This window comes from Condylura cristata, unplaced genomic scaffold (assembly GCF_000260355.1).
Source record: "Condylura cristata isolate star-nosed mole 26May11 unplaced genomic scaffold, ConCri1.0 scaffold00034, whole genome shotgun sequence".
Taxonomy (NCBI): domain Eukaryota; kingdom Metazoa; phylum Chordata; class Mammalia; order Eulipotyphla; family Talpidae; genus Condylura; species Condylura cristata.
In genome coordinates this window covers 12256228-12282160 of record NW_004567135.1, presented here as the reverse complement: position 1 = coordinate 12282160, position 25933 = coordinate 12256228, and the positions used below count along the sequence as shown (strand labels likewise).

The 25933-nt window shown below is 37.5% G+C and overlaps 2 protein-coding genes across 3 annotated transcripts in view; one reads left to right on the top strand and one right to left on the bottom strand.

Moving 5' to 3' along the window:
• Positions 1–1638: 1638 nt before the first annotated feature.
• Positions 1639–15043, bottom strand: RAD51AP1 (RAD51 associated protein 1). The gene is made up of 9 exons (XM_012732354.1): positions 14968–15043; positions 11944–11993; positions 10606–10747; positions 9105–9214; positions 8464–8550; positions 7657–7806; positions 4773–4937; positions 3831–3968; positions 1639–2730 (listed from the first exon to the last, which is right to left on the bottom strand). Exons 1-9 carry the CDS (start codon positions 14982–14984, stop codon positions 2594–2596), a joined length of 996 nt encoding a protein of 331 aa, XP_012587808.1. The 5' UTR covers positions 14985–15043; the 3' UTR covers positions 1639–2593.
• A 395-nt stretch (positions 15044–15438) lies between these two features.
• LOC101622448 (chromosome unknown open reading frame, human C12orf4) overlaps positions 15439–25933 on the top strand; it is a 33705-nt gene continuing 23210 nt past the window's right edge. For both annotated transcript variants that reach the window (XR_001146043.1, XM_004692859.2), the window contains exons 1-9: positions 15439–15510; positions 17418–17620; positions 18868–19013; positions 19732–19913; positions 21822–21921; positions 22022–22143; positions 23556–23662; positions 24044–24241; positions 25064–25192. Coding sequence is in view for 1 of the 2 variants with exons in the window: in XM_004692859.2 (XP_004692916.1) it covers positions 17443–17620; positions 18868–19013; positions 19732–19913; positions 21822–21921; positions 22022–22143; positions 23556–23662; positions 24044–24241; positions 25064–25192 (1162 nt within the window). In the remaining variant the exon portion in view is untranslated. The remainder of the gene's footprint in view (positions 15511–17417; positions 17621–18867; positions 19014–19731; positions 19914–21821; positions 21922–22021; positions 22144–23555; positions 23663–24043; positions 24242–25063; positions 25193–25933) is intronic.

Here is a 25933-nt window from a genome sequence, read left to right as displayed (position 1 = left end):
TTGAAAGGACTTAAGCTGTGGTCCAGTCCCAAACCTCCTCCCACGTTAGCCTATAAAGAACGCTTGTCTTTCCCTCCTACTTTCCTTCTCTTTCCGCAATTCTTTGTGTACAGGGTGCGAATGGAAGGACATCTGGGGATGGAGAACTTGGAAGGGCCCCACAGATGACACTCTTGGGAGTTATCCCTCGCTGCTCCTCTTCAAAAACATATGTGACCGCCAGACACCCATAGCAAAAGCTCTGGAGAGATTTTATTCGCAAAATGAGTACTTTTTTGGACACTTAATGTGCTGCACCAGGTTTTAAAAGCATGAAAAGCAAAGTTAGAGTTGAATGACAGAGGAATGAAGAGTCTGGTCCAGAAAGGAAACAGAGGTTCGGATAACCTTTTGAAAGATTGCTGTTGAAAATGCTAGGATAAGTGGGGCTTAGCGATGTGAAGAGGGAAGTGGGAAAGGTTTTGTGGAAAGCCCTGTCAAGTGGCACCAGAGGTGCCAGCTCTTTAGTGTGGCGGGGAGCGAGGTACAGGCCAGCATGGGCTCCTGAAGAGGCAGGCAGGGGCCTCGTGTGACCTCAATCAACAGGCTAAAGTCTCCTGTGACTTCAATAAACGGCTAAAGTGTGGTATGTGTGGATTTTAGTGAGGGGTGTTGATGTTCACATTTTATTTTAGAAAACTCCCTGACACTAATGGTATGAAGACTAGGCCAGAGTAAGTTATCTTAATCAACAGAAGGATGGATGTCGGCTGGAAGGTGGTTTCAGCTTCAGGTAGCAGGTGGTGAGAGTTTTGAGCAACTGGGGAAAAGGAATGTCAGCCTTGGGGGAGAGGGAGCGGATGGTGGGAAAGTGCTGGGGGCGTGACATGTGATTGATGTAGCGATGACAATACATCAGGCAGCAGTTCTGGGTCCTGAGCAAAGGCCCTGACTTGGAGCACTGGCACAAGGGCTGACCGCAGGAGGAGCCACCCAAGCTTTGATAAAGAGGGGAGGTGGTGGAGAGAAGCTTCGGGGAACATGATACTGACACTGTCACAGAAGTGTGGTATTCGAGCTCTTCACACCATAACTGTCAAGAGTTTTCTAAAATAAAATGCGACTATCAACACCCCTCTTAAAATCCACATACATATACATACCTTAGCCTGTTTATTGAGTTCAAAAGAGGCTTTGAATCAGGCTGTCCCTGTCTGCCTCTTCAGGTAGGTGTAGGCACAAAGGTGAAAACACTGTCTGGGCAGGGAGGTGGGAAAAATTATGAAAGAATGGTGTTATGTGAACCCAGAAGGTAAAATGTATTTAGCAGAGTATGACGAAGGGGGTCTATAAGGTAAAAAAGATGTGCCCTGGATGTGGCAATTAGCAAGTCGCTAGTGCTTTCTGCAAGCTAGTTTCAGCATATTTCTGCAAGCTAGTTTCAGCATATTTTTCTATAGAAACTAGTAATATAACATGGTGAAAACGGGTTCATGAAGCTGCTGCCAGATGATAATATCAGTACCTAACACAAAGTAGGTTCTTAAAAATTTATTGTTGAACTACACCACTGAAAATTAAAAATAGAAAAGGTAAATGCTCACTTTAATCATTACTCTAAATTATTTATTTTCACATTAACACAGAAGTTTCCATCAACCAAGAACTGAACTGTCACACATTTTTTAATGGCTCACATGATTTGAAGAGTTTTTATTGAAAAGTGTTCAAGCTATTCTCACCATAAATATCAAATATCTATTACTGTTTTATTCACAGTGAATTCATACCTAAATTTCCTGAAAAGCTGTATTGTCATTTTACCTCACATCACAACAGGAGTCAGTAAGTAAGCCACAGCTACCCACTGGCTTAACATAAGTGATGCTTTACGAACAGTCTCCTCCCTACCTCTGCTCTTGACATATTTACAACAATAAGAATAACATTATTTGGTGAAACACTCATTTTACCAAGAAATGTAGACATTCAGACAGACGGAGGCTTAGTGTCAAGGAAAAGAGCATGTTAAAACTTTTTCACTTTTACTAAAGGTCTTGACAATGAGGACTTGTCATGAAATTTTATTTGCTGTATAATAACCATAAGGTGGAGAAATATGCCATAACATAACTACTGTTTTTATTTGGAAAATAATTCTGAATTCTTACTATAAAAATATTTGACTAAAATAGGAAAAATCCTTGCAATAAACATGACTGTGCAGCTTAAACAATTTTAGATATATCTCTTGGAAGAAATGGGAATGTTCCCCCTTGCCAGATAAACTCTAAACAGTAAAGTGAAGGTGTCATAAAGTAGACAAGGCCAGAAAAGAACAGCATGTAATGTGAGCTTCCAGTCAAACTGACAAGCACTCAATGGCATAACTTCTACAAACAAACCAGAATCTGCTCTTGAGCAGAAGTGAGAGTACAGGATAATTCCTAACTGAGGTCTTGAATAGCTTTTCAGAGAACATACCCACAAAATGGGGAGAGATAATTTGTACATGTATATGTTAAAGAATTCCTTTATATTACACTACCCTCCTCAAGTAGAAACACCTGCATAAAACTAATTCACTTAATGAAACACTTCTTTGCTATCATACTCAACCACTACTGGCATTTGGATGCAGAGGTTTAACTCGTGCTAATCTGGACAGGCCAAGGCGGAGACTGTGATTTGGGGACTTAACAGACACCCCTGCCAGTGGGCTGCTGCTGTTACTGCTCCTTCCGGATGCACCTGAAAGGAAACATATCACCCGAGACTGATCATATTGGCGATTTCTTAACAAGGATCAATTCATTAAACAAAAGACACAAAAATAGTCAAGCATTCATGTGTTATATGGGTCTATGAAGTTATAAACTAGATCAAAAGAATGGAAATTTTTAAGACAAGATTTTGACACCAAAACTTTCGACTTTAACGTGTCAAAACAGGCCACAACAATGAATATAACACCAGTGAGAAATGCCCATAAGAGTAGGAAAAAATACATTTTTAAAAATCCTCTTGATATTTCAGATGATGACATGAAGACTTAGATCCCTGAATCTATGCACAGTTATTAGGGGGATGACCAATGTGCACCAATCAAGAAATGTCACTGGAAAGAAAAGGTGGGTGACTTAGGAGAGGAGACAAATGAAGAAAGAACAGGAACAGGAAAGACAGAGACAGGATAAGGAGAGGGTCTCACACTGGTTAAGGAACAAAAAAAATGCATCCATTGCACTGGAGTAACTGGAGCTGTGGCTCATTAGGAAGCCACTAATAATTTGATTAAGAAGTGAAGAGAGTCCAGATTAGGGTGTTAGAAATGTCAAGAAAGTGAAACTCAAAGAGTTCTTGATGGAGCAGTGAGCAGTGGCATTAGAGCAAGAGAGAGAGGTCCAATTTCTGAGAGCTGGGGCGAGGCTGCCAGTGCATGTGATGAGTGCTTGAATTCTCACAAGTGTTGAGGCCTCAGCTAAACTGTGAAAATTAGCAAATCTTGAGTAAAGAGATTTGTTAATAAAAATTTCAGGAATCAAATGTTAATACTCTTTGACATGGTGATTCTACTGCTAGTAATTTATTCTAAAAAAATAATCAGGGATGTTTTCAGATTTCTAAAATCATGATGTCTGGGCTTATTGCAACTTATAATCATAAAAAAGAATACGCAATCAGCAATACAAGGGAATGATAAATGCAGCTACTAAAAATCTTGGTTTTGAGGAATACGTAAAAGGATGCAGAAATGCTCTCATGGAAACTAGGAAACGTTTCAAAGTAGACAAACAGTCTACCACTGGTAATATTGCTACCCCGGCCCTTCATAAAGAAATATGCCATACCTGGTGGGCTCCACTTGGGTCTCCTGCTTTCCGCTGAAGGACTGAGTATTTGCAATGGTTTCCTAGTGGCCTCTGAAGAAAGAGACATCTTTTTTGGTGAGGGCTGACATTCTGGTTTGACGGCAGCAGGAGAAGAGTCTACCGACGTCATGTATTTAAAAAACAAAGTTTGTCAAAGATGGAGAAAAAGTGTAGTATTTATATGTAAAAATTATAAAGCTACATAGTCTTACAAAATGTAAGAAAGGCAATATCATGAATTGGAAAAGCTGTTATTAAGCAACAGATATTCATTACGAGACTAACACTAGTCCTCTTACATGACCACATCCATGCTTAGTGTAGTAAACACATCGCACATATTACCTTTCTCCCTAAGTACAACTGTGATACAGAATACTACTATCCCCACTCTTAGACAAGAAACAGAGAGGTTACGCAACTTGCCTGCAGTTGAACAGCTGAATCAGGATTAGAAAACAAAACTAGCTCCAAAGTTGATGCTTGTAACCATGGCACAATAGTGTCTCATGAAAATGTATCAGTCTAGGGTTACGAAGGATCTAAAGTGTGGCTCCTGACTCCCAAGAATTTCTAGTGCAGGCAATAGACTCTTGGAGGAAGTGCTCAAGAGGAAGGAGGTGTGTAGTACACACCTCACAGCGTAGTAAGACACAAGGATTCCAACACATTCTTTAACCTCTCTGAGCCCAGCGTCTGCTATAAAAGCTGGTGAGAACAGTGCTACCAGGTGGTGATGAGAGGAAATGTGGACAGAGTGGCCCGACACGCTGGTCTGCATTTCTCCCTTTCCCCCACCCTGCCTTCTTGTAAGTACTTGGACAGAAATGAATCCTGGCAAAATGTTCCAGAAGACTGGGTAAAAGATTAAGAACCAAATACATTTCCTTTATAAAATTAAGTGTTTTGGACTAAACTTACCCAAAGAATTATATTTGGACTTGGTTTTCTTTTCTTTCCTTGCAACTGGGGATTTGACCTTTACTTCTTTCTTTTTTATTTCTTTAACTTTACTTTTCCTGACAGTGAAGTTTTCATCATCACCTTCACTCTCATCAAAATCAGAATCATCCTCAGACTCTTCACCTGAAACAGAAGATGACACACTCCATCTTTGTTCTAGAAAGTGAGCTTTCGCACCAGATTTTTGTGCCATGCACAAATGATGAGAACATGGTGCCTGGGTTTGCATCCTGGTCCTTCCACGACATGCTGTGGGATCTCAGACAGGTCACTAACTTCTCTGTGCCTGAGTTTCCGGTGTACAAAATGTACATGACCACAAACCTCACATTGCAGATTTGTGCAGAGTAAGTGAATTAACACAGGTGAAGTATTCAGAATAACCACTAACATACAGTCAGCAAACTAGAATCATTTTCTATTACTGTAATCATTATAATTTCCCACTAGTATCTCTGCTTCTGATTTACCAGTTTCACTTAGTAACTTTTGAAAAGAATGGTAAGGAACAACAGTCGCTACTTTTTCAGTGATGACCTAGATGGTAACAGTAACACAATAACTTCCTTCAGTCACTTATATGTCATTCAGAATTCTCTAAGAAGAGACTAATCACACCTCAACAATCCTAACTGATCAGCCTCTAGATGACCTCCTTTGGGATATACCTCTAATGTACCACAAACTTCTTTTTTGCACTGCATGGAACAAATATAAGCTAGAAAAGTAATAAGGAACATAACTGCAGGTGCTCCAGAAAGAAAGCATGAGGATACCCACTACTTTGCTTACCAATGATGCTTTCATTTCTTTGCATGGGGGAGAGGATTAGAAAATCATGTCTTATAAACAAAAAACCCAAACAAAGTAAGTAAGGATTGGCCCTACATTAATAAAAAGGTGTTTCATATTTTTTACATTATAAAAGCAGAAAATATAGGCCAAACAAATGTTTCAAGAAGAAAATCCATTCCCCAACTAACTATAACCAGTTATACCACTGATATAATACCTTCCAATCTCTAACAAATGATATATTTTAAACAAAAAGTAAAAATACATATGAACATTTTCAGACATAAACAGTAGACAATAAACTATACCCCAGACTCTTCAATTATCAATAGTTTGCTCTATCTATACTTTTTTTTTTTTTTTGCATAGAACTGAAGTGCTATCTGAACTTGATTTGTATTTCTCTAATGATGAATGATAATGATCATTTGTATATCATCTAGGAAAAATGTCTATCAGGTCCTTCACTATTTAGTTTTATAAGGGGCAATTTGAAAGTCACTATCCGAATCATGATTTCCACAAAGCCTTTGTTTTATAAAATTACTCAAGAGAGATCTGTGGTTGGAATGTAATACTCTCCTTTTCAAATACTTCCTAGACCTCTGGAAATACAACCTGTCACTTATATATACCCAACAAACAGCAGGTAATTTCATTTCCACATACAGGGCAAACATTTTAATTTGTTCTTAAAGATTAGAAAACTAATCTCATTGGCATGCTCAGTACTTCAGAATTCCTATTATTTTTGGCAGCCATGCTTCCGGGCAGTCTGGAGGTGCTGCAATTACTATTCCTGGACAAGACGCTTACACTGCCAGGACTTATTTTGATTATATCGGGTCCTTTGTATTAAGTCATTTTAAGTTGGGATACACATTCTACTGTTTCGTCACGGTAGTGCCAGCCACTGGCTCCTGTTTTTTGGAGTTGTGCTGATTATCTGTGTTGCTCAGAGGAAGATCCATAGACTGCCTGCCTTGCAGTCACCTGAGTCAGGGAGAGGGGGAGGGGGCCAGATATTGACTAACAAGGCAGATTTCTGGGCCCTACCCTGCCTGCCTTTTCCATCACAATGCGTGACACATTAGTGTTTCCTTGGTGGTCGTCTCTGCTCCCTCACTAGAATTCAAGCTCCATCAGGGCAGGAGCTCTGTTTGTTTTACTCGAGGCTGTATCCCTAGTGTAGTGCATATAGAACAGGAACTCAGATACTTGTTGAATAAATGTTTATTAAAAATCTGTATTTGTAGGCAGCATGTTAATTAGTGTGTAATTTGGCATAAATTTAAGGATGATTAATTCCAATGTTTAATTAAGACAGCTTGATGCTCTGTTTAAGGTTGCTGTGCTTCTCATTTGCCCTAATTCCTAAATGAATCTGAAAGCAACTTTCACAGTAAAATACAGGTTTTGTACCTCAAAATATTTCATGAATTTCTAAGACTTACAGATAAGTCTACACCTTTCAGAGTGGGCCTGAGGCCATCTTTGCTTTCATGCCAGCCAGTCTGCTTCTTAAGCCTCTTTTCCAACAGTCTTCCCTGCAAGCTTCATTGTCTGTTGCACTTGCTAATGCCTTTGAACCCGTTTAATACCTTTACTTCTTTCGTTTACCTATACACTGCTCATTTGTGCAGGCATGGCGTACTGGTCACCTGCAAACAGCTTTCTCCACAAAGCTGAATGCCAGGGCTGCACGTACCCTGTGTGTTCCTCCAGTTTGCATCTACTAAGCACTGAGCACAGTGCTCTGCATACATTTTTACTGAATTGCTATTGGATTAATTTTTTTAAAAGATTTATTTATTTGTTCATACAGAACTGGGGTACAGGCCAGAGGCTCGGGGTGGGGAGAGGCTTCACCAGAGACAGAGCGGGGAGCAGAAGGCGGGTCAGGAGAGGTCCGCCATGCCATGTGGTCACCTCCGGGGCAGGTGGGAATCGAACTCATGCGAAAGCGGCTTTAGCTTCTCAGTGCTGTGCTTTAACCCGCTGCGCCACCAGGGAGGGCCAGATTAATTTTTAGGTAGAAAAAACTTACCAGCTGCGAAGTCTGGTTCAGAGTCATCAGCACTATCACCATCACTGCCTTCCAGAAGAATCTTCCTCTGTTGTACTGCAGCTTTAGATGCTGCTTTTCTTTTTCCTTGGACACCATGAAAATCATCTTCTTCAGTGATCTTATCTAAATCTTCAGAAGAGGTGTAAAAATCAATGGAAAATTTGGTGATAAGTAATTCTTTTAAAAATTGCAGAGCACACTTCTATGAAATCTCCTGCTTCCTGTTGCTGTCTGTCTCATTTATGCAGCTTCATTGCTCCCCTGCCTCTAATAACAGACCACATTGCTTAATCTGGGTCAATCATAATATATCAGTCTTCTGGAACAGGGTCTGATTTAAGGATAAGCCCAAGATCCAAATTGAGAGTTTTTCCCCCAAAATTTCTTTCCTCTAGAATTTTCCACAAGAAACTGGAGCTGGGAAAATACAGCCTCTTTCTTTACTGGTCAAATGATGTCAGCTACAAGCCATGGTGGTTATGACTCGCTACCAGGGAAGAAACTGGGTCTACAGAAAGAGAAAAAAACTAAAACATACAAGAAACAAAGGAAAAGAGGTGACAAGAACCTTGACAAATTTGAAGACCTTGGTTCTAACTATGGTTCTCAGAGCTGAAATAAAAATAAAAAAGTAACACTGGTGCTATGGTGTGGGGAGGACAGTGGGGACTACATCTGAAGGGGGAAACCAAATACTGTACTAAAATGAAGAGGTGCATAAGGAAATAAATAAAAAGAAAAAATATTGTGGATGGAAAAAATATACATTAATATTTAAAAACTTACCTAAATAATCACTGGCTACACTGCAATTAGAGATATGGGGAGATTTATTCTTTGTTTCTGCTTCACTACTGACTTGTTTTTCAGTGCCTAAATATAAGGAAGATGGAAAACAGAATTAGATGCATCTTAATCAAGTAATGTCTAGAAATAGATTAGTGTTAATGATTTCTGCCTCTCCAGAATATCAATATTGCCCTCTGCCATAGAGTTGCCAGAAAAATGAAGGAGAAAATCCTCATAGAGGAATCTGGTGTGTTGTAAATTTCTCCAGTCTCCTAAACTTGCCAAATTATTATCTGTAGCATTTATTAATAATAATAAGAATAATTATAATCATTAGGTGATATTGACTATATGGATTTGGAGAGAAAGGAGATGGATAGTTAGGATCTATAAATCAGTTCCTTTGACCAAGAGATTGTTTTCATTGTATACACAGGTGTGATTTAGACAGGCAGGCTGATCTAGGTTCTCAAGTTTACTTTGTGTGTGAAACAGAGTTGTATGTACATATAAATGACATTTCTGCAGCTAAATAAAACAACTGAATCCAACTGAGCCCTGTCCAGATTATTCCATTTATGGCCCAAAGGGTTAAAACCCTATTCTAATCCGCCAAAGAAATCAGAAAATGAATTTACTTTCATCTTGAGACTTCTCCACATCAGTGGTGACTGTTGGAAGTTCTTTCACAGATAAGGCTAGTGCAACTTCTAAATCTCTCTGGTAGAGCTTGTCATCTAAAGGCAACCTAAAGGAGATACACAAATTTTAATGACTATTTAAAATATCAGTCACATCAACAAAATTTGAGGTTTTCCAGAATTACTATTTAAGAGTTGCCAACCTCATAAAAATGTTTTCAGATAATGATCATGATCAGAATCGATCTTTAGTGTTAAGACTGTACAATGCTACAAAGTCCCATTAGATAAGAGACAGGAGAAACATGTGCTGTGCACTTAGTGATTTCTGTCACTGTAATGTCTGTCCCTACGACCATCCAGGTAGAAGATACCGGAGCCACCAAGAACAAGGACTTGGTTGAGCCATCAGTTCCACTTAGAAATCTTTGCCCTCATCCCCACCTCCTTAAACAGCTATTATAGCTCTTAAACTTATTGTTTTATATGTGTTCTCCACATCTTTTTTTTTTTTTTAAGATATATTTATGCATACAGAACTAGGGTACAGGCCAGAGGCGTGGTGGGTGAGAGGTCACCAGAGACATAGTGGAGAACAGAACAGGCAGATTAACTGAAATACACTGCTGAGGGGAGCGGCAGGTGGGTCAGGAGAGGTCTACCATGCCAGTTCTCCACAATCTTGATGCTAACAAAGATTTCATCAATTACTTAAGCACTGCACTAGATAGGAAATTAAAAGTGCTCTCAAGGATACTGCAATTAAGAAGGAGGGTAGAGAAATAAGGCATATTCATAAGTATCCCATATAAGCAGGTTATCATATCTCCTATTCATGGTGGTCAAAAATACATAGAATATTTACCAAGTTACATAATGTACAGGATCAAAAGGCCAAGCATCTAAGAATTTTTAAAGATTTAAATCATTTATATATGTATTACAGTATATACTTATAGCAAATTAAATTATAATTAAAAATGAGAAGTTTCCCATAAGTATTTCAAAATTGAACTTTTTAACAACTTTTCAACAAAACTCAAATTTTTAACAACGCATGAATCAAAGATCACAACAACAGTTAGGAAATATTGTATTGAATGATGAGGAGGAAAACCACCTATCAAAATTATGGACAACAAACTAGTGCTTAGAGAGAATTATAGAACTTTAAATGATTATGAGAAAATAATAAGGGAATTAAATCACTATAGAAGTCTCCATGAAAAGGACCTAGAGAAAGAAAAGCAAAGTGAATCCACTTGAAGTAAAAGGAAATAATGTAAAGTAATGGTGGTAAGAGCAGGAACGGGGAAACTGGAGTAAAGGTAAATTAGATAGAAAATTAATAAAATCACGAGTATGTTAATTAAAAGATAAGTATGATAGAACTCGGTAAAATGAATAAGAAAGAAAAAATACAAATTACTAATATCAAGAAAATTGTATAACTATTAAAATCATCTAACGTATATTTACTAGACATCTTACCTCTCACCTTTTTTTAGGGTTTTTCTCTTGTACTGGGAGGTCTTCTTTCGGGAGAGTCTTCACTTTAGGTTTTGGTTTTTCTAGTTTTAACTCCTCTGATGTTGTTCGTGACTTCTTATTTAAAGGTACAGTTGCAGAAACAAAATCATCTAGTTATGTGTGAATTAAAAACAAAAGAATAGATGATATAGTTTTTCCTAAGCTAGTTAAAATAAAGTCAAATTTTTTTCTTATGTGAGTACTACTAACTATAGTCCCCATGCAGTGTATTACATTCCAATTGCTTTATTTATTGTATAACAAGAATTTTGTATTTTTTGACCACATTTACCCAAACCCTACGTCTGGCCTCCTTGTATCTATGAGTTTAGCATTTTTTTTGTTTGTGTCAGAACCCATATGTAAGTGAAATTATATGATTTCCTTCTTTTTATGGTCAAGTAATATTCCATCGCATACATTCACATTTTCTTTTAACTATTCATCCATCAACAGATACTTAAATTGTCTCCTTATTTTGTCTGTCGTAAATAAAGTCGCGATGGTGGGGGTACAGATATCTTTTCAAGTTAGTGTTTTCATTTGCTTTAGCTAAATATTTGGCTGTGAAATTACATTACATGGTGATTCTACTTTCAATATTTTTATGAGTTTTCATACTGTTTTCCATAATGCTACACCAATTTAAATTCCTAACAACATTGCACAAAGATTCTTTTCTGCTAACCAATATTATCTTTTGTCTTTCTGGTACTAGCCATTCTATAAGTATGAGGGGATAGCTCATTATGGTTTTGATCTGTATTTCCTAAGGATCAGTGATGCTGAACATCTTTTCATGTACCAGTTGGCTATATGTCTCTTTTGGAAAAATATCTCTTCAAATCTCCTGCCCAAGGTTTGGTTTTATTGTCTAATTAATGGAGATTTCACATTATATTCTGTTACATGTTTGTGCCTCAAAAGACAGTGCATGCCTTCTTGGAGGAAAGAAGAGACCAACTCCACTTTGAAGAACACGGCCCTATAGTAGCCCAGACCTAAAGGTTAGTTTCACCTAGCCTTGTTCATTTATCACTTACCTGTATGGTTCTTATCAGTGTAATTTTAACATAATTAACCCAAATGCTTAGAAAATTAGTTTTTGGACCTATATCAAGTATAATTGCATACTATAATCAACACTTGAGATATATACACATATAACTGTGTTTAACTCATACATATAACCTGTATGTATATATCTCAAGTATTGACTATATATACACGTGTGGATATGTATATTTCAATTATATTCCTGAGGAAATTTCTAATCTTTAAAACAAAAATGAGAAGCTCTACTTACCATCACTGTCAGAGGTTTCAAATTGTGAATAATTTACTGGCTTCTTATGCCTGCAAATAAGAAAAAAAACCTTTCATTTGTACATATGTTAATTTTCCATCTCCATTCCTTAAGGTCATTAACATTCCTGAGTAAATGAAAATTTTTAGATTCACTTAAGAAATACATAAATCTAAAGCATGATTTGCCTTTTATAGGAGGTATTTAAACATTTGCTAATATAGTTATTTTAACTATATTTGACATGTCTGATTAAGAAAAACAAATTAAGATAATTCACAAAGAATTGGGCATTCATAAGATCCTGTTGCATTTTGTTTTGTTTTATATGTGTATTGACTTCTTTATGTTAGATTATAAAATTGGCACTGAAATCCATGTTCTTTAAAATCTTCTCATAGTACTAAATAATGGACACTTAGAAAATGGTGAGTGAATCTGCCACTTGATACAAATCTTCATGCTACTTTAGAGGTATTAGAAGTGATACTAAAAAGATAATTTCCTTCCTCCCCACTTAGGCACTATATGAAATACTATTCTAGTTTTTGTTCTATCTTGTGCCAAATACCCAAGTGTGAATAATCTAGTCTGTCAGTAAATTGTCCTTTAAGTAAAAATGGTATGAAAGGAGAGCTAGTTCTGTGAGTTGTGTTTTTCTTTAAGGCATTCATCATCCAAGGGCTCCTCACAGGGAATGTGAAAAATTAAGTCTCTGTTGTTACCCTCTCACTCTCTAGAGTTGAAGTACTTGAAAGCAGAATAAAATACAAAAACTGTTTTAGAAAGTCTGAGATTGAATAATAGTGGAATAAAATTTAAAAACCTATGAAAAGAAATATACTTAATGGTTGAGCTAAAATGAATATGATTCTTATTGCTTCATTAAGTATACTCTTAAGTGAAACCAGTGTTTTGTTTAAACTCGGAGTATAGCAGTAAAGATTACCATGCATACCAGTACATTTTGGTGCCACTACCTTGATTTCTGCAAAGATGTCCACAGTTTATATTACTACTGCAGAACAAATGATAGAACAGTGGAAACAAACAAACAAACAATGTCTTAGTATAGTCATGAAAATTTTTGACCTCAAAAACCTCCCAGAAAGGCCTCAGGCCCTCCTACCAGGGGTCTGCAACCATACTTGGACATCTATTGTTCAAAAAAAAGTGACTATGTCTTCTTTCCTTGGATGGTTAAAAATATTTTTCAAACTTAACTTGCTTGAAATGGTATTCTGGATGTCCCATACCTCCTGAACTTATTCCTTTTCCTGGCTTTTCCCATCACAGTTAATACACAAACGATGCATTCAGTAGACTGGGTTTAAAATATTACGAAGTCAACCATCCTTTCTTATTTTTTTTTTTAAAGATTTATTTATTTGTGCATACAGAAGTGGGGTACACAGGCCAGAGGCTCAGGGGCGGTGAGAGGCTTCACCAGAGACAGAGTGGGGAGCAGAACAGGCAGATCGACGAAGTACACTGCTGAGGGGAGCCGGTCAGGAGAGGTCTGCCGCGCCATGTGGTCACCTCCGGGGCAGGCGGGAATCGAACTCATGCGGAAGCGGCTTTAGATTCTCAGTGCAGTGCTTTAAGCCGCTGCACCACCAGGGAGGACCCCCTTTCTTATTTTTTCCCTCTTACCTCCACAACCACTTCATTGCAAGTAGCTGTGTGCCAGCAGTTGTCCCCGAACTCATCATTCCATCCTGTCCAGTAATAACAACCTACTCCAAGCCACCACCCAGTGATACAACAGCCTCCGAACTGGTTAACCCTACTCCCATTCTATCACCCCACTTTCCATTCATTCTCCACCAGTAGCCAGGAAACTTTATAAAATCCAAATTAGATCTCTTTCCCCAACTCTCACTGAAAAATTCAAGCTATTTTCGAAAGTCTGTGGTCTGCTATCTGCTCTCACCTCTGCCCATTTCTCTGACCTAATCCTCTACAGGTCTCCCAATTGTATGCTAATGCTATGATATAGGTGGCTTTCTATTCTTCAAAGACAGTCAAGTTCAGAGTCTTAGCTATTGTTCCCTCTAGCTGGATTGACCCATATGTTCACTGGCTTCTTCCTTTTTGTCATTCATGTCTTGGCTAGTGTATAATCTTCTCAAAGAGGCAAGTCCTAACTATTTAAAGTTGAAGTTTTCCTCTTTCTCACTCTATAGGGCCCTGCAACGTGTTAGACCCCAACTCCAACCCCTTCATTAGAAGCTAATCTCCTGTAACCCAGCACAGCATGGAAGTAAATATATTCAATAGCTTTATCAGACCAACAGCTGACCCTAGGTCTCCCTGGCATTCAATTACTGTTAAGTAGGGGACTCTTTCAAATCATCTAATGGAAAGTATAGAGAATCTAGAGTCAGGTGACTAAGGTTTGAGTACCCTATCACTAGTTGTGTTACTCAGGTAAACTGGCTTTATGAATCGGAGTTTAAAAAAACAAAAAACTTGACGGTGCAAGGATGAAATGGTGGAGGGAATTTCAGGGGGCGGGACGACACCCAAGATAAGAAAGCATATATTGTACAAAAACAAAGAATGATGTAAAATATATATGTATGTATGTGTGCATATATATATATTTTATTTCTTTCCCTTCATATATATATATGAAGGGAAAGAAATAAAAGAAGACAAATTAGGAAGACCTAAACTTCCATATATCAAAAATCTGGAGTGACAGCCGCTAACGAAGGAACAGCTAAGGGGATGGTGAAATGTAAAGCCCTATTCTAATGGTAACACGCGGTCTAGTTTACAAGGACAATCACTACGAAGAGAAGCAAAGGCAGGGGAAAAGTTGGAATGCCAGGAGATCTCAGAGGGATGGCTGGCTCTCGCTGGAGACTCTAGGGTTTACCAGTAAACTGGAGATCGCTCCCCACCACCAACTTCGTCCTACTCGGCCGCTTCCCCTCGATCGCGGCTAAGAGTAACTGCCTTGAGCGCCTTCCTGCTCTTCCTTTCTCCCCATACCCGCGGATGTCCTGAACTTCTCACCTCACCGGCCGCACCATGGTCCCCTTCGAGGATGGAAACTCGCAGCGTTCAAGTTCTTGTTGGCGCAAGCAGCCGTTTCAATTCCCGCCCGAAACCAGATCTCGGGGCTCCCCGCCCCCTGCTACCAATCTTCCAATCACTGCCAACCACCCTGCGGTTGCGCGTGCGCACTAAGAAGCGCTGGTGCTGATGACGCCCTGCGCAAGGCCGTGCCCTTCCGCATCCGGGCCCCCGGACCTGGGCTTGTGCTCTGCCGCCGCACTTTCGTCACGACCCTGGCCTCTGCTCGGCCTCTGAAAAACATAACGACAGTAGAAACGCGCCTTGGCACATCTTTGAAGTGACTAAATTGAGGTATAGTGGAATAATGGGCGCTCAGATGGAGGCATTGTCTATAAAACTCGAGGAATAAGGAAAAGGTTCAGTCGAATCTGCCGAAACGGATCTCTTGGCTGGAACAAGAGGCTAAATCAGCTGATGTTCTCTGCGCAGCAACAAGTTGACAGCCGGGAGTGTGCGGGGTGCCCAGGACTTGCGAACCAGGTGAGATAAGCCCAGAACTAAGACTAGGAAGCTCTTTTCGGTGGAGGAGCTGTTCCCCTCACGTGGCTGGTGCTTCTCGGTTCCGGCCTGCGCTGCTTTTTCCCCATTGAAGCCTCAGATCCTCCACGGTGGCGGCGAGTTCAGCCCAACCCTCTCCCCTCTCCCCAGTTTAGCATGGGAGACTTTCCTGGTCTTCAACCCCTGCTGTAAGAAAAAAGAAAAAGGAAGTGGGGGGGGGGGAAGCAAGGGGAGAGGTTAGAGAAGAGGTTGGAGAAAGGAAATGAAACACGAAATGCTTAATCAATTGAAACCAGTGCTTTTTTCTTTACTGAAAATATTGAATTTAAACAGGAATAGACAGTGCACCTATATGTATGTAATTTTAAATCCCCTACTGCAGTGTTCCTGTGTCTTCATGTGCACTCAATTGTCAGTCTGCTATTTTCATTTTTTTACTGATTTGTTCTTAGGTGTCTTTTTTTTTTTATTACTACTAGCTTCCATTTATTGATAACCTTATGTTTGTCTGGTGCTCCACATTTATTACTGCTCTAATCCTTATGATAGTCCTACTCGTTAAACGGTCTCCTGGAGCCTATCCAAGCTGAGATGTAAACAGAGTAGATGCTAGCTAAGGAGAGGAGAGAATGTTATCAGTGCTGTAGGCAAAAGAAGAGCAGAAAGAGGGATTTGGTGTAAAGGAAGCTGAGTGTGACTGGAAAATAAAGTTTGTGAATTTGTGTGTTGGGGAGGAAAGGTGCAGCTGCTGTAAGAGGAGCCTGGAGAGAGAAATAAGGGTATTGGAAACTGGGTTGAGGAGTTTGAATATTGTCTTGAGAGCAGTGAATGTCACAGAAGGGTTTTAAAGCAAATGAGTAACATGAGCAGATAGCCACTTTAGAAACATTACTATGATTTCAGTATGGAGAATAATGTGAGAACTGATTTGATGGGGAAAGTTTGGAGACAGGGAGTCCAGGTAGAAGACTTATCAATAGATCTTCTTACCTTTTGATTTGGTTATCTTCTTTCTGAACAGTGACCACTTTGTCTTGTGGGGTATCCTGTACTTTGTATGTTATTTTTTCCTCTTCTTCCCACATGGAAATCTTTCTTCTACCCTCCATCCCGATCAGAGTTCATACCCACAACCTCTGAGACTTCCAAGACCTTGGAGGTTTTCTTGGTCCTTGATCTTTTTGTTTTGTATCCAGTGATCATATACTCTTTATCTATCTCCCTGTTATGCCTTTGAAAGAATCCACTCTTGTTCTGGTCGCTCTCCTGCATGCCTGTGACGATGCAGGTGTCTCTTTTTTCTTTCTACTTTTCCTAATTAACCTGACCTTTTAAAATAAAAACAACAACCCTCTTCTCATCACCTCATTTCCCTATTCTAGATAACACTACCTATGGCAACTATATTATGGGGCATAATTTTTTTTCTTAAGAGGTTTTAAAAGAACTGCTTTAATTTTTTTAAAAAAAAGCAGTTTCATGACAAAGCTGAAAAAAGCAGGGATAAATGTAGGAAAATCTGTAGTAAATGGCACAGATTTACAAAAGTACAATCTTGGAGTGATACTACAATGATGAAACATCATATTTTTTCAAGATTTATTTATTTATGCATACAAGAACTGGGGAGTGGGCCAAAGGTCCCGGGGAGGTGAGAGAATTCACCAGAGACAGAGTTGCAATACACTGAGGGGAGCAGTGGGTGAGACAGTGCGCCATGTGGGCTTTGCGCCATGTGGGGTTAGCGCCATGGCCCACTGGGTACTGAACTCTTGCTACAGTGGCTGATGATAGCTTTGCAGTGCTATCTTTGACCCCTGTGCCACCAAGGGTTAAAAATCATGTTTTTAATAGAAATGTAACCTGCTTTTTTTGTTTTGTTTTGTTAGTTTTATAGAGATCTTCCCAAAGAAGATGAAGAAAAACAGGGAAAGATTCTGCAACAGAGAGAGGGAATTCGTGTATAACTTTAAAGTTGGAAGTCAGTGCTTAGAACTGAGGGTACCCCTCAAATTTCCTGTTCAGGAGAATGCTAGTCATTTACATGGACGTCTGATGCTGCTGCATAGCTTACCATGTTTTATAGAAAAAGGTAGGCGTGATTTTTTAAATGCCACTTTATTTTCCTTTAGATGTTTTGAATTGACATCAAAAACCAAAGAAGTTTTTGAAACAGCCATAAATATGAAGTGCTTAATTGTTTTCAAGAATAAAAAGATAATCTGAGCTTTGTTTTATGGAGTGTTTTTTTTTCTTTCCCTATAACCCTTTCAGTTGTTTACAAGGTATATAAGTTATATAATGAAAAATTGGTTACATGGTTTAGATTATAGCTCCTAGCTTCTTTACTTGAGTTGGGTGGATACATCAGGCATTTCAGCCATTACTAATTAGGGTAGTATGCCATTATTTTGCTTACTGTATTGCCCTTTTAAAATAATCTAGTCTTCATTCCTGAGAAATACTAATCTTTGAATAATATTTGTTTGCCTAAGTGTATTCCATAAAGTCATTTGTGTCCAACCATCACAAAAGGTCTATGCTCTATCTCACAAATGAAGAAAACTTTTAAGTTGAGAATATGTTGAATCACACAAGGTTAGAGTTACAAGGAAACTTGGCAGCTCTAACACAATCTCATTGTATAAATAAGAAAACCAGTACATAAAAAGGTTAGCATATTTGTCTAACTAGTGGTTCTCAAAAGTTGTTTTCTGATCAGCAAATGCTGCAACACCTGGGAACTTCGTAGAAATTCAAAATCTTGGGCCCCACAACATTCCTGCTGACTCACATACTCAGGGTGGCACATAGCTATCAAGTTCAATAAACTCTCCAGGAAATCTGATGTATGCCAAGATTGAGGCCTGCTGGCCTATGGTGACAACAGGCCAGGTGTCCTGACTTGTTCCTCAGTGTTCTGTATGTCAGTCTCTAGTGACTAATTCAGCTGATTTAATTGAATTAAATAAATTTTAATATGCTAACTAGTCTCTTTCTCTTTCAAATTCTAATTTAACAAATATGCATGTTTTAAATATAGTTATCTTCAGCCACTCAAAATCTGTAGGTTTTCTTCAAATGTAAGAATCAGTTTTAAGAAATTAATGTTTATATTGTAATTAGCTTCAAAGTTGCACATAAGAGTTAAAAATTTTGACCATGTGTATAACCTATAATAATACAAATAATTGTGAATTTGGCTAAATTATCCCCTAAATTGGCTTTATTTTAATTAGATATCCTATAAAGAAATAAGCTTTCCAAAATAAGATTTCACATTTTGCCTGGCTATTTATATCTGGATTTTACTGATACTATTTGTTGTCCCTGTTAAAGACTTGAAAGAAGCTCTCAGTCAGTTTCTAGAAGAGGAATCTCTCAGGGATTATGACAGCGATGCTGAAGCATCCCTGGAAGCTGTGAAATCTGGTGAAGTAGATTTACATCAGCTGGCAAGTACGTGGGCCAAAGCTTATGCTGAGGTAAGAAAATAAATCAGATTATAATTTCAAGTACCTTCTGTGCTTAAAGGAGGGTTTTAAATTGCTAAGATAATGCTAAATTCAATTGAGAATTTTTCCTTATATACAAGAATTTATTCTGTAATGTACAGTGTAAGTTGCTACCTGTGTGCTTCCTTCCTATGTGGGGATAAGTACATAAGACGCTTACCTTTTGTACTGCCTCTGTAAAATTGGTGACTGCTTTTGTATAGGGCTACCAGATTCAGTAATTAAAAATTATAAAATTCCGGTCCTGAAGGGGGTTTCAAGATCAGTGTGTCACTATGCAGTAACCATATAGAGAATCTCACTGTATAGATACATAGCCTGGTTTTTAGAAATGGAAGACTCCTCTCTGATGATATAATTAATACATGTACATTATTGTACTGTATGAAACCTTAAATGTAGAAATATTATCAGAGATCCCAGTGTCCCGATACTTTCCTTTTTGTTACATAAGTACCTCCCCCAACTCCTGCCTCCATGTTAACAATGTCATTTATATCTTTCCATATTTTTGTATACTCAGGTAATCCATGTGTACACACAGATCTACAAACAGATGGTCTTTCTGTCCTTGTGTGATCTACAAAGATGGAATCATAGTTTATCTTGGAGTCTTAGTATATACTTTCATAGTAGAGTGTTAAAACACAATCCCATGTCTGAAGAATGCCTATGTATCATCTTGCAGACCACATTAGAGCATGCGAGGCCTGAAGAACCCAGCTGGGATGAAGATTTTGCAGATGTGTACCATGACCTAATCCATTCTCCCGCCTCTGAAACACTCCTAAATTTGGAACACAACTACTTTGTTAGCATCTCAGAACTGATCAGTGAAAGAGATGTGGAGCTGAAAAAATTACGAGAGAGGTATTCAGATTTCTTATCCTAATTGAATTATGTTGTCAAATGTGATGGTCTACAGAACCACTTTTCATTTTTTGTAAATGGAAGAATAAAATAGAAAAATATCTTTAATCTTTAGAAATTGTCTTTTGGGTTTAATCTATAATTTCAACTGGGAAGGTCCTCAGAGGCATATAAAATTTCTCAATTGTCGTCCCTAAATAAAGGTAGGTTTTTTATTCTTATTTCTAATAGGAAGAATAACTTGCTTATTTCTTGAACGTTTACTTTGTTCCAGGCATGGTACAAAGTATGTAACAATAGAAAACTATTTCTCACGGTTCTGGAAAATGGTTAATGCCAAGTCAGGGAACTAGCAGATTTGGTGTCTGGTGAGAAGCCACTTTTGCCACGTAGACAATGCCAGCTCCATTTTACAGTTTTAAATGTAAATGCCATTTTATATTGTACAGTTTCTTAGCACAATGTTAATATAATTACAATGATTTTTTCCCCAGGTGTCTTAAGGGTATAGAATTGTCATGCTTGACATAATGAGTCAATTTGTAGTTAGTATTTCATCTGAGATGTAGTATAATTTTTTTCTTAATTATAGAAATAGACATTTGTGTCATTAACTGTATAATTAGCTTCTTAGTATTTGCATCTAAGGTGAAATAAGGTTAATGAAATTATATTTGCTGAAATGTAGTTTCCCTCACTGGAAATGCACTTTTATAGCAAACCAGATTTCTTTTAAACTTAAAATAGCAATGATACCTTTTATCCACTAGAGGGAACATGTGTATTGTAAAATATTAATTATGCATCTGAGCTAGTAAATGTTTAGCTAGTAAATGTTGTATCTGTTTTAAATTATGAGACTGTACTTTCAATGTTCATTTCTATAGTTCATTAAATTAAAACCTTACTTGGAAGCATAATCTTTTTTTGACTTCAGTAGTTATAATAAAAAAGTTAATGGGGTCATCTGCATTAGAATTAAGTAGGGGGCCCTCCCTGATAGTTCATTGGGTTAAAGCACAGCACTGAAAAACTGGCCACAGCCACTTAAGTGTCAATTCTAATCCTAGCCCTGCAGGTAACCCACATGGCCTGTCTTGCCCACTGCTCCGCTCAGCAGTGTACTTCATCAATCTGCCAATTCTACTCCACACTCTGACTCTGGTGAATCCTCCCACCAGCCCTACACCTTTGGCCTGTATCCCAGTTGCATATGCTTAAATAAATAAATCTTAAAAAAAAACTAAGTAGGGATTAACATGGTATTGACGGTAAATATAGAAATGTATAAATGTATAGTAAAAGAATTTATTTCATCATATATATCTTAACCAGTTTACTTTAAAAGCATAAATTCATTTTAAGAGCAATTTACTTAAGCCCACTAGAATGATAGTAAAATCCTTTTAGTTCCTCTTTATGTTTCTTTTCCCCAAGTTTGATTGAAGTATGTTTTAGAATAGATTTTTTATACATTTGCATTAGAAGATTTTTTTAATGTTTTTTAATTGAGGTAACAATGGTTTAACTTGGGTTTTTAATGAACTTTTTAAAATGTAGCATGCAGAAAAAGTAGCACGGGTAGGTGCAGAGCTCAGCAACTGTTCACAGAGTAAGCACACAGTATAGTTATCCCCCAGATGTCCAGTGCCAGAAAGTACCATTTCTCCCAATAAATATTACCTGCACTTCTAATGCCGGTGGTTAGTTTTTCCTATAGAGAAAACCATTTTTAATTTCTGCACATCATTTGTTTGGATTAATGAAGGAGGTAAGGCTAATGCATCTTAAGAATATTTTTATGTTCTTTTGTAAGGGAATCTTTGTGACTTAATAACAGTTTGATTCTTAATACCTCATTGGCAGCTTCTGGCTGATGGATATGTGATCTACTTATTTCTGTTTTAGGCAGGGAATTGAAATGGAAAAAGTGATGCAAGAATTGGGGAAATCGTTGACAGATCAAGATGTAAATTCATTGGCCGCTCAACATTTTGAATCTCAGCAGGCAAGTCAAGTACAATGACTTTACGGTTTGCAGTTATGTTATGTTGTCTTTTTTTTTTTTTTGTAAGAAAAGTAACAGAGGGTGTACTGTCTCATTTTAGGACTTAGAAAATAAGTGGTCTAATGAATTAAAACAATCAACTGCCATCCAAAAGCAGGAGTATCAGGAATGGGTGATAAAACTTCATCAAGATCTAAAAAATCCCAACAATAGCTCACTCAGGTATGAACCACATGTTGAGCCACGCTTACTACATGAAAGTTCTTTGTTCATAATACCTCATATTTATTGTAAAGTTGAACCTTTTTAGTTGGAGATTTTCTTAAATGCCCAGTGAAAATTCAAGATAATTTTGTAATTCTTTTAAGACCTTTTATGGTTACAGACTGTGTGTGGATTGTTTGGGAAGGGGATTGATCGGTTGACTTGAAACAGTGACTTCTTCCCTAGAAGGTAGCTTTGTAAACCTCAATATCCTACCTACTATCTTTTATTTCTTTAAATTGGTTCCCATTCAGTTAACATTGGCTGAATGCTTCTTAATGTCAAACACTTTTCTAAGCACACACAAAAAAACAAGATACCTGCCCACTGGAGCTTATATTCTAGAGACCCACCTTTACATAAAATAATACCGTTAGGGTGATATGTGTGTAATCATGTACAAGGTACAGAAATAGGGTAGAAGACTTCCCATACTCATAGCTTGTGGAGTACCTAGGACCTCAAAACCATTTCATGCATCACCCTGGACCTTGACAGTGCCTGTGTTATGACCTGGGTCTATACTTGTGTATATGAAAATTAATTTCTCTTAAACCTAAAGTTTTGTGAAATATATTAGAAACAGCAGCTTCGTCTTTTCCTATTGTATGCCAAACATCTGGAGCTTGACACGGGCACACATGGCATACTCAGTTAAGTACTTAGAGGTAGATGGACAGATACAGAGCTCTATCTATCTATCTATCATCTACATCTACATCTATATATATATGAGCTATATACAAGATAGCTACGTCAACTTAACTAAATGTTACAATCTTTTGTTTTCCTTACTGTTTTTCTCAAGACAAGACCTTAAAAATATTTAATCAAATTTTAATGCAAGGACAAATCCTCCTATGTCAGAAGAATGGTGGGGAGAGGGACAGGAAGAAGGAAACAGTTTAAAACAATGGAGTATGTGACAATATCAAAATGAATGTCTTTTTTTTATAATCCCTTTTTATTTGATTATTTAATTTTCATTTCTTCACTTTGTCTATTTTCCATTTTTGCTAGAGCCAGCCCTAGTATAGGATATATTTTTTAAAATATGTCATTTTAAAGTAATGTTAGTCATGTCATTTAATTATTCTTATAAGCCATTAAAAATATTAAATGGTAATATATGAATTGATGTTTTAATGCCTGAAAAGGATAATATGCATTACTTAACTGTGAGGAAATGAAAGAACAAGTGGGAGTTTTAGAACCTACTATTGCTTATGATCTTACTAGTCTCCATGGATAAAAAGTGAGCTTAGGAATAAATTAGATGCTGCTTTCAGCTCTTTAGTTTTATTTCGTAATAAAGCTTTCTTTAAGAAAAGTTTCTAACAGAAAAAAATTCATAATTTTATTAATTTCAGTGAGGAAATTAAAGTTCAGCCAAGTCAATTCAGAGAATCTGTAGAAGCAAATGGAAGGATTTATGAGGAACAGAGAAAGTTAGAAGAAAGCTTTACCATTCACTTAGGTAAGCGTTACTTTTTTTGCAATCTTAATTTATATAACTTTTAAACCTCTTTATACCATAAGAGAAAAATCCTGGCCTATAAGTAGAATGTACATTATTTTTTTCCCCAAGTTATGTCCTGCTCCAAGGAAGCCTGTTGTTTGTTGGCTTATAAGTTTTCTATTTTAGCTTATACAGGTGTTTGTTTTTTTTTTTTGGCTCATAGAAAGATTAAATACGATTAGTTATTAACATGGGTTATCTCCAGGCCTATATTTAATTATGTATAATATAGATTTATCTGGGTTCTTACCATAAAGATTTGCACCCTGTTTATGCAGCATTTTTGTAGCTGTCTAAGCATCTGTCTGGGTCCGTTGTCCCCCCCTCCTCCCCCCATAGGAGCCCAGCTGAAGACCATGCATAATTTGAGATTACTGCGAGCCGATATGCTGGACTTCTGTAAGCATAAAAGAAATCATCGAAGTGGTGTGAAACTGCACCGACTCCAGACAGCGCTGTCACTTTATTCTACTTCTCTCTGTGGCCTGGTTTTACTAGTAGATAATCGAATCAATTCATATAGTGGTATTAAAAGAGGTAAGTTAACATCATAATCTAGACATTTCTTTAAATTCCTCCTTTTAGTATCATTCTTACAAGGAAGGTTTTATGGAAAAACTCAAATATTCTTGGCCTCCCAGTGTGGACCAGTGGCGCATGTGCTCAGCCATAGCTGGTCGACTTTTGTTTCATACTTTAACGTGGATGGAAGACTTCAGGATATGTCATTCTTAAGATTCTTTTATATTATTATTAGTACGCTTACAGGATGTTTGTTTCAGATATAACAAAAAGAATACTCATGATGTCAATTTTTGTTTCCATTTAGAAACAGCTCCTGATTCAGTGATTTTAGTTCACCTTTTGTCTTTTTCTTTTTTAAACTTGTTTCTTAAATTTACTAAATGAAGTTCTACCTTCGCTTTTAATACAACTAGCTTTGGATAATCTGAAATTTTTTTAATGTTAAAATATATTGAAATGTTTAACTATTTTTTTAAAAACATAAATAGAGTTTATTTCCTATCATAAGTATAAGACTCTAATTGTAGTTTGTAATACTTTTGGGAACTGGGTTATGATCAGTCTTGAAGTATATTAAAATTTCCTTGTCTGTTTATTACCTACTCTTTTGAGAGACTGACAGATTAAGTTTTTAATCGGAAGTGCTGCATCCTGACTTACTAAAAAGACAAATATAAGAACTCATCCTAGGGAATTGTAAATACTCTATACTTATACTAGAAATCAGTGTCTGTAAGCCTTATTGACAGTAGTCTAAAGATAACTAACATTGTCTATAAGTATATACGTGTCTAGTGGGCCACTAGACACTTGTAAACATTCTGGGTCTCTCAGACTTTGCCACAGTGTGCCAGGAATGCACCGACTTCCATTTTCCCCGAATTGAAGAGCAACTGGAAAGCGCCCAGCAGGTTGTCCTCTGTGCTAGGACCCAGCGCAGGAGTAAGGCGAAAGATGCAAATGGTGAGCCACACTCAAACTTTACTTTCACACTTCTGTCCCCAAGCACTGTAATTTAGCATAGGGGTTGTCTTTCAAATATAGAAAGTTTTATGGGTGGAAAGATGGAAGAAAGAAGTTAAGAGTGAAAGTCAAGATCTCAGAAGCCTGATGAATTCTGTTATTTCCTTTCTTGCATGGCTTTGTTCAAGATCCTTACCAAAAGCTGCCTGTAAAATTTGCTTTATTGTTGTTTGCTTGTTTATTTTTTTTATGCATATTTACATCATTGTTCATTTTGGCTCAGTGTTTGATTTCTCAGTGTTGTCCCTGTAAAATTACCATCCCAAGGTACCTGTGAACCATCACCATGGACTCTTGGGCTTTTCCCTCCCATTTTGATCTGTTCCCCACCCCCTCCCTGATGAACGTCTCCAGTTTATAGCTTGAGACTGCTGGTTTTGTCTCTTTTGCCTTTGAAATTTAATCTTATAGTTGTTCTTGAAGTAGTCTCTCTTGGAAAGTTACTGATCTTTCATCTAAGTGATACGTCTCCAAAATGAACTTAATTAGCACTATGGCGTATGGAAGTGAGAGGATGTAGTAGCACAAAGTACATATACTTTCTGTGTTCCATCTGGGATTCACTGAATATCCTGAAATCAGCTGCTTGTGGTTGTTCCTTCCAAAATTTGCTACTTCCTTGAATAATTGATTTTTCTGTATTTATCTACAATATAAATATTCTTTCTAAATTTTTAATAG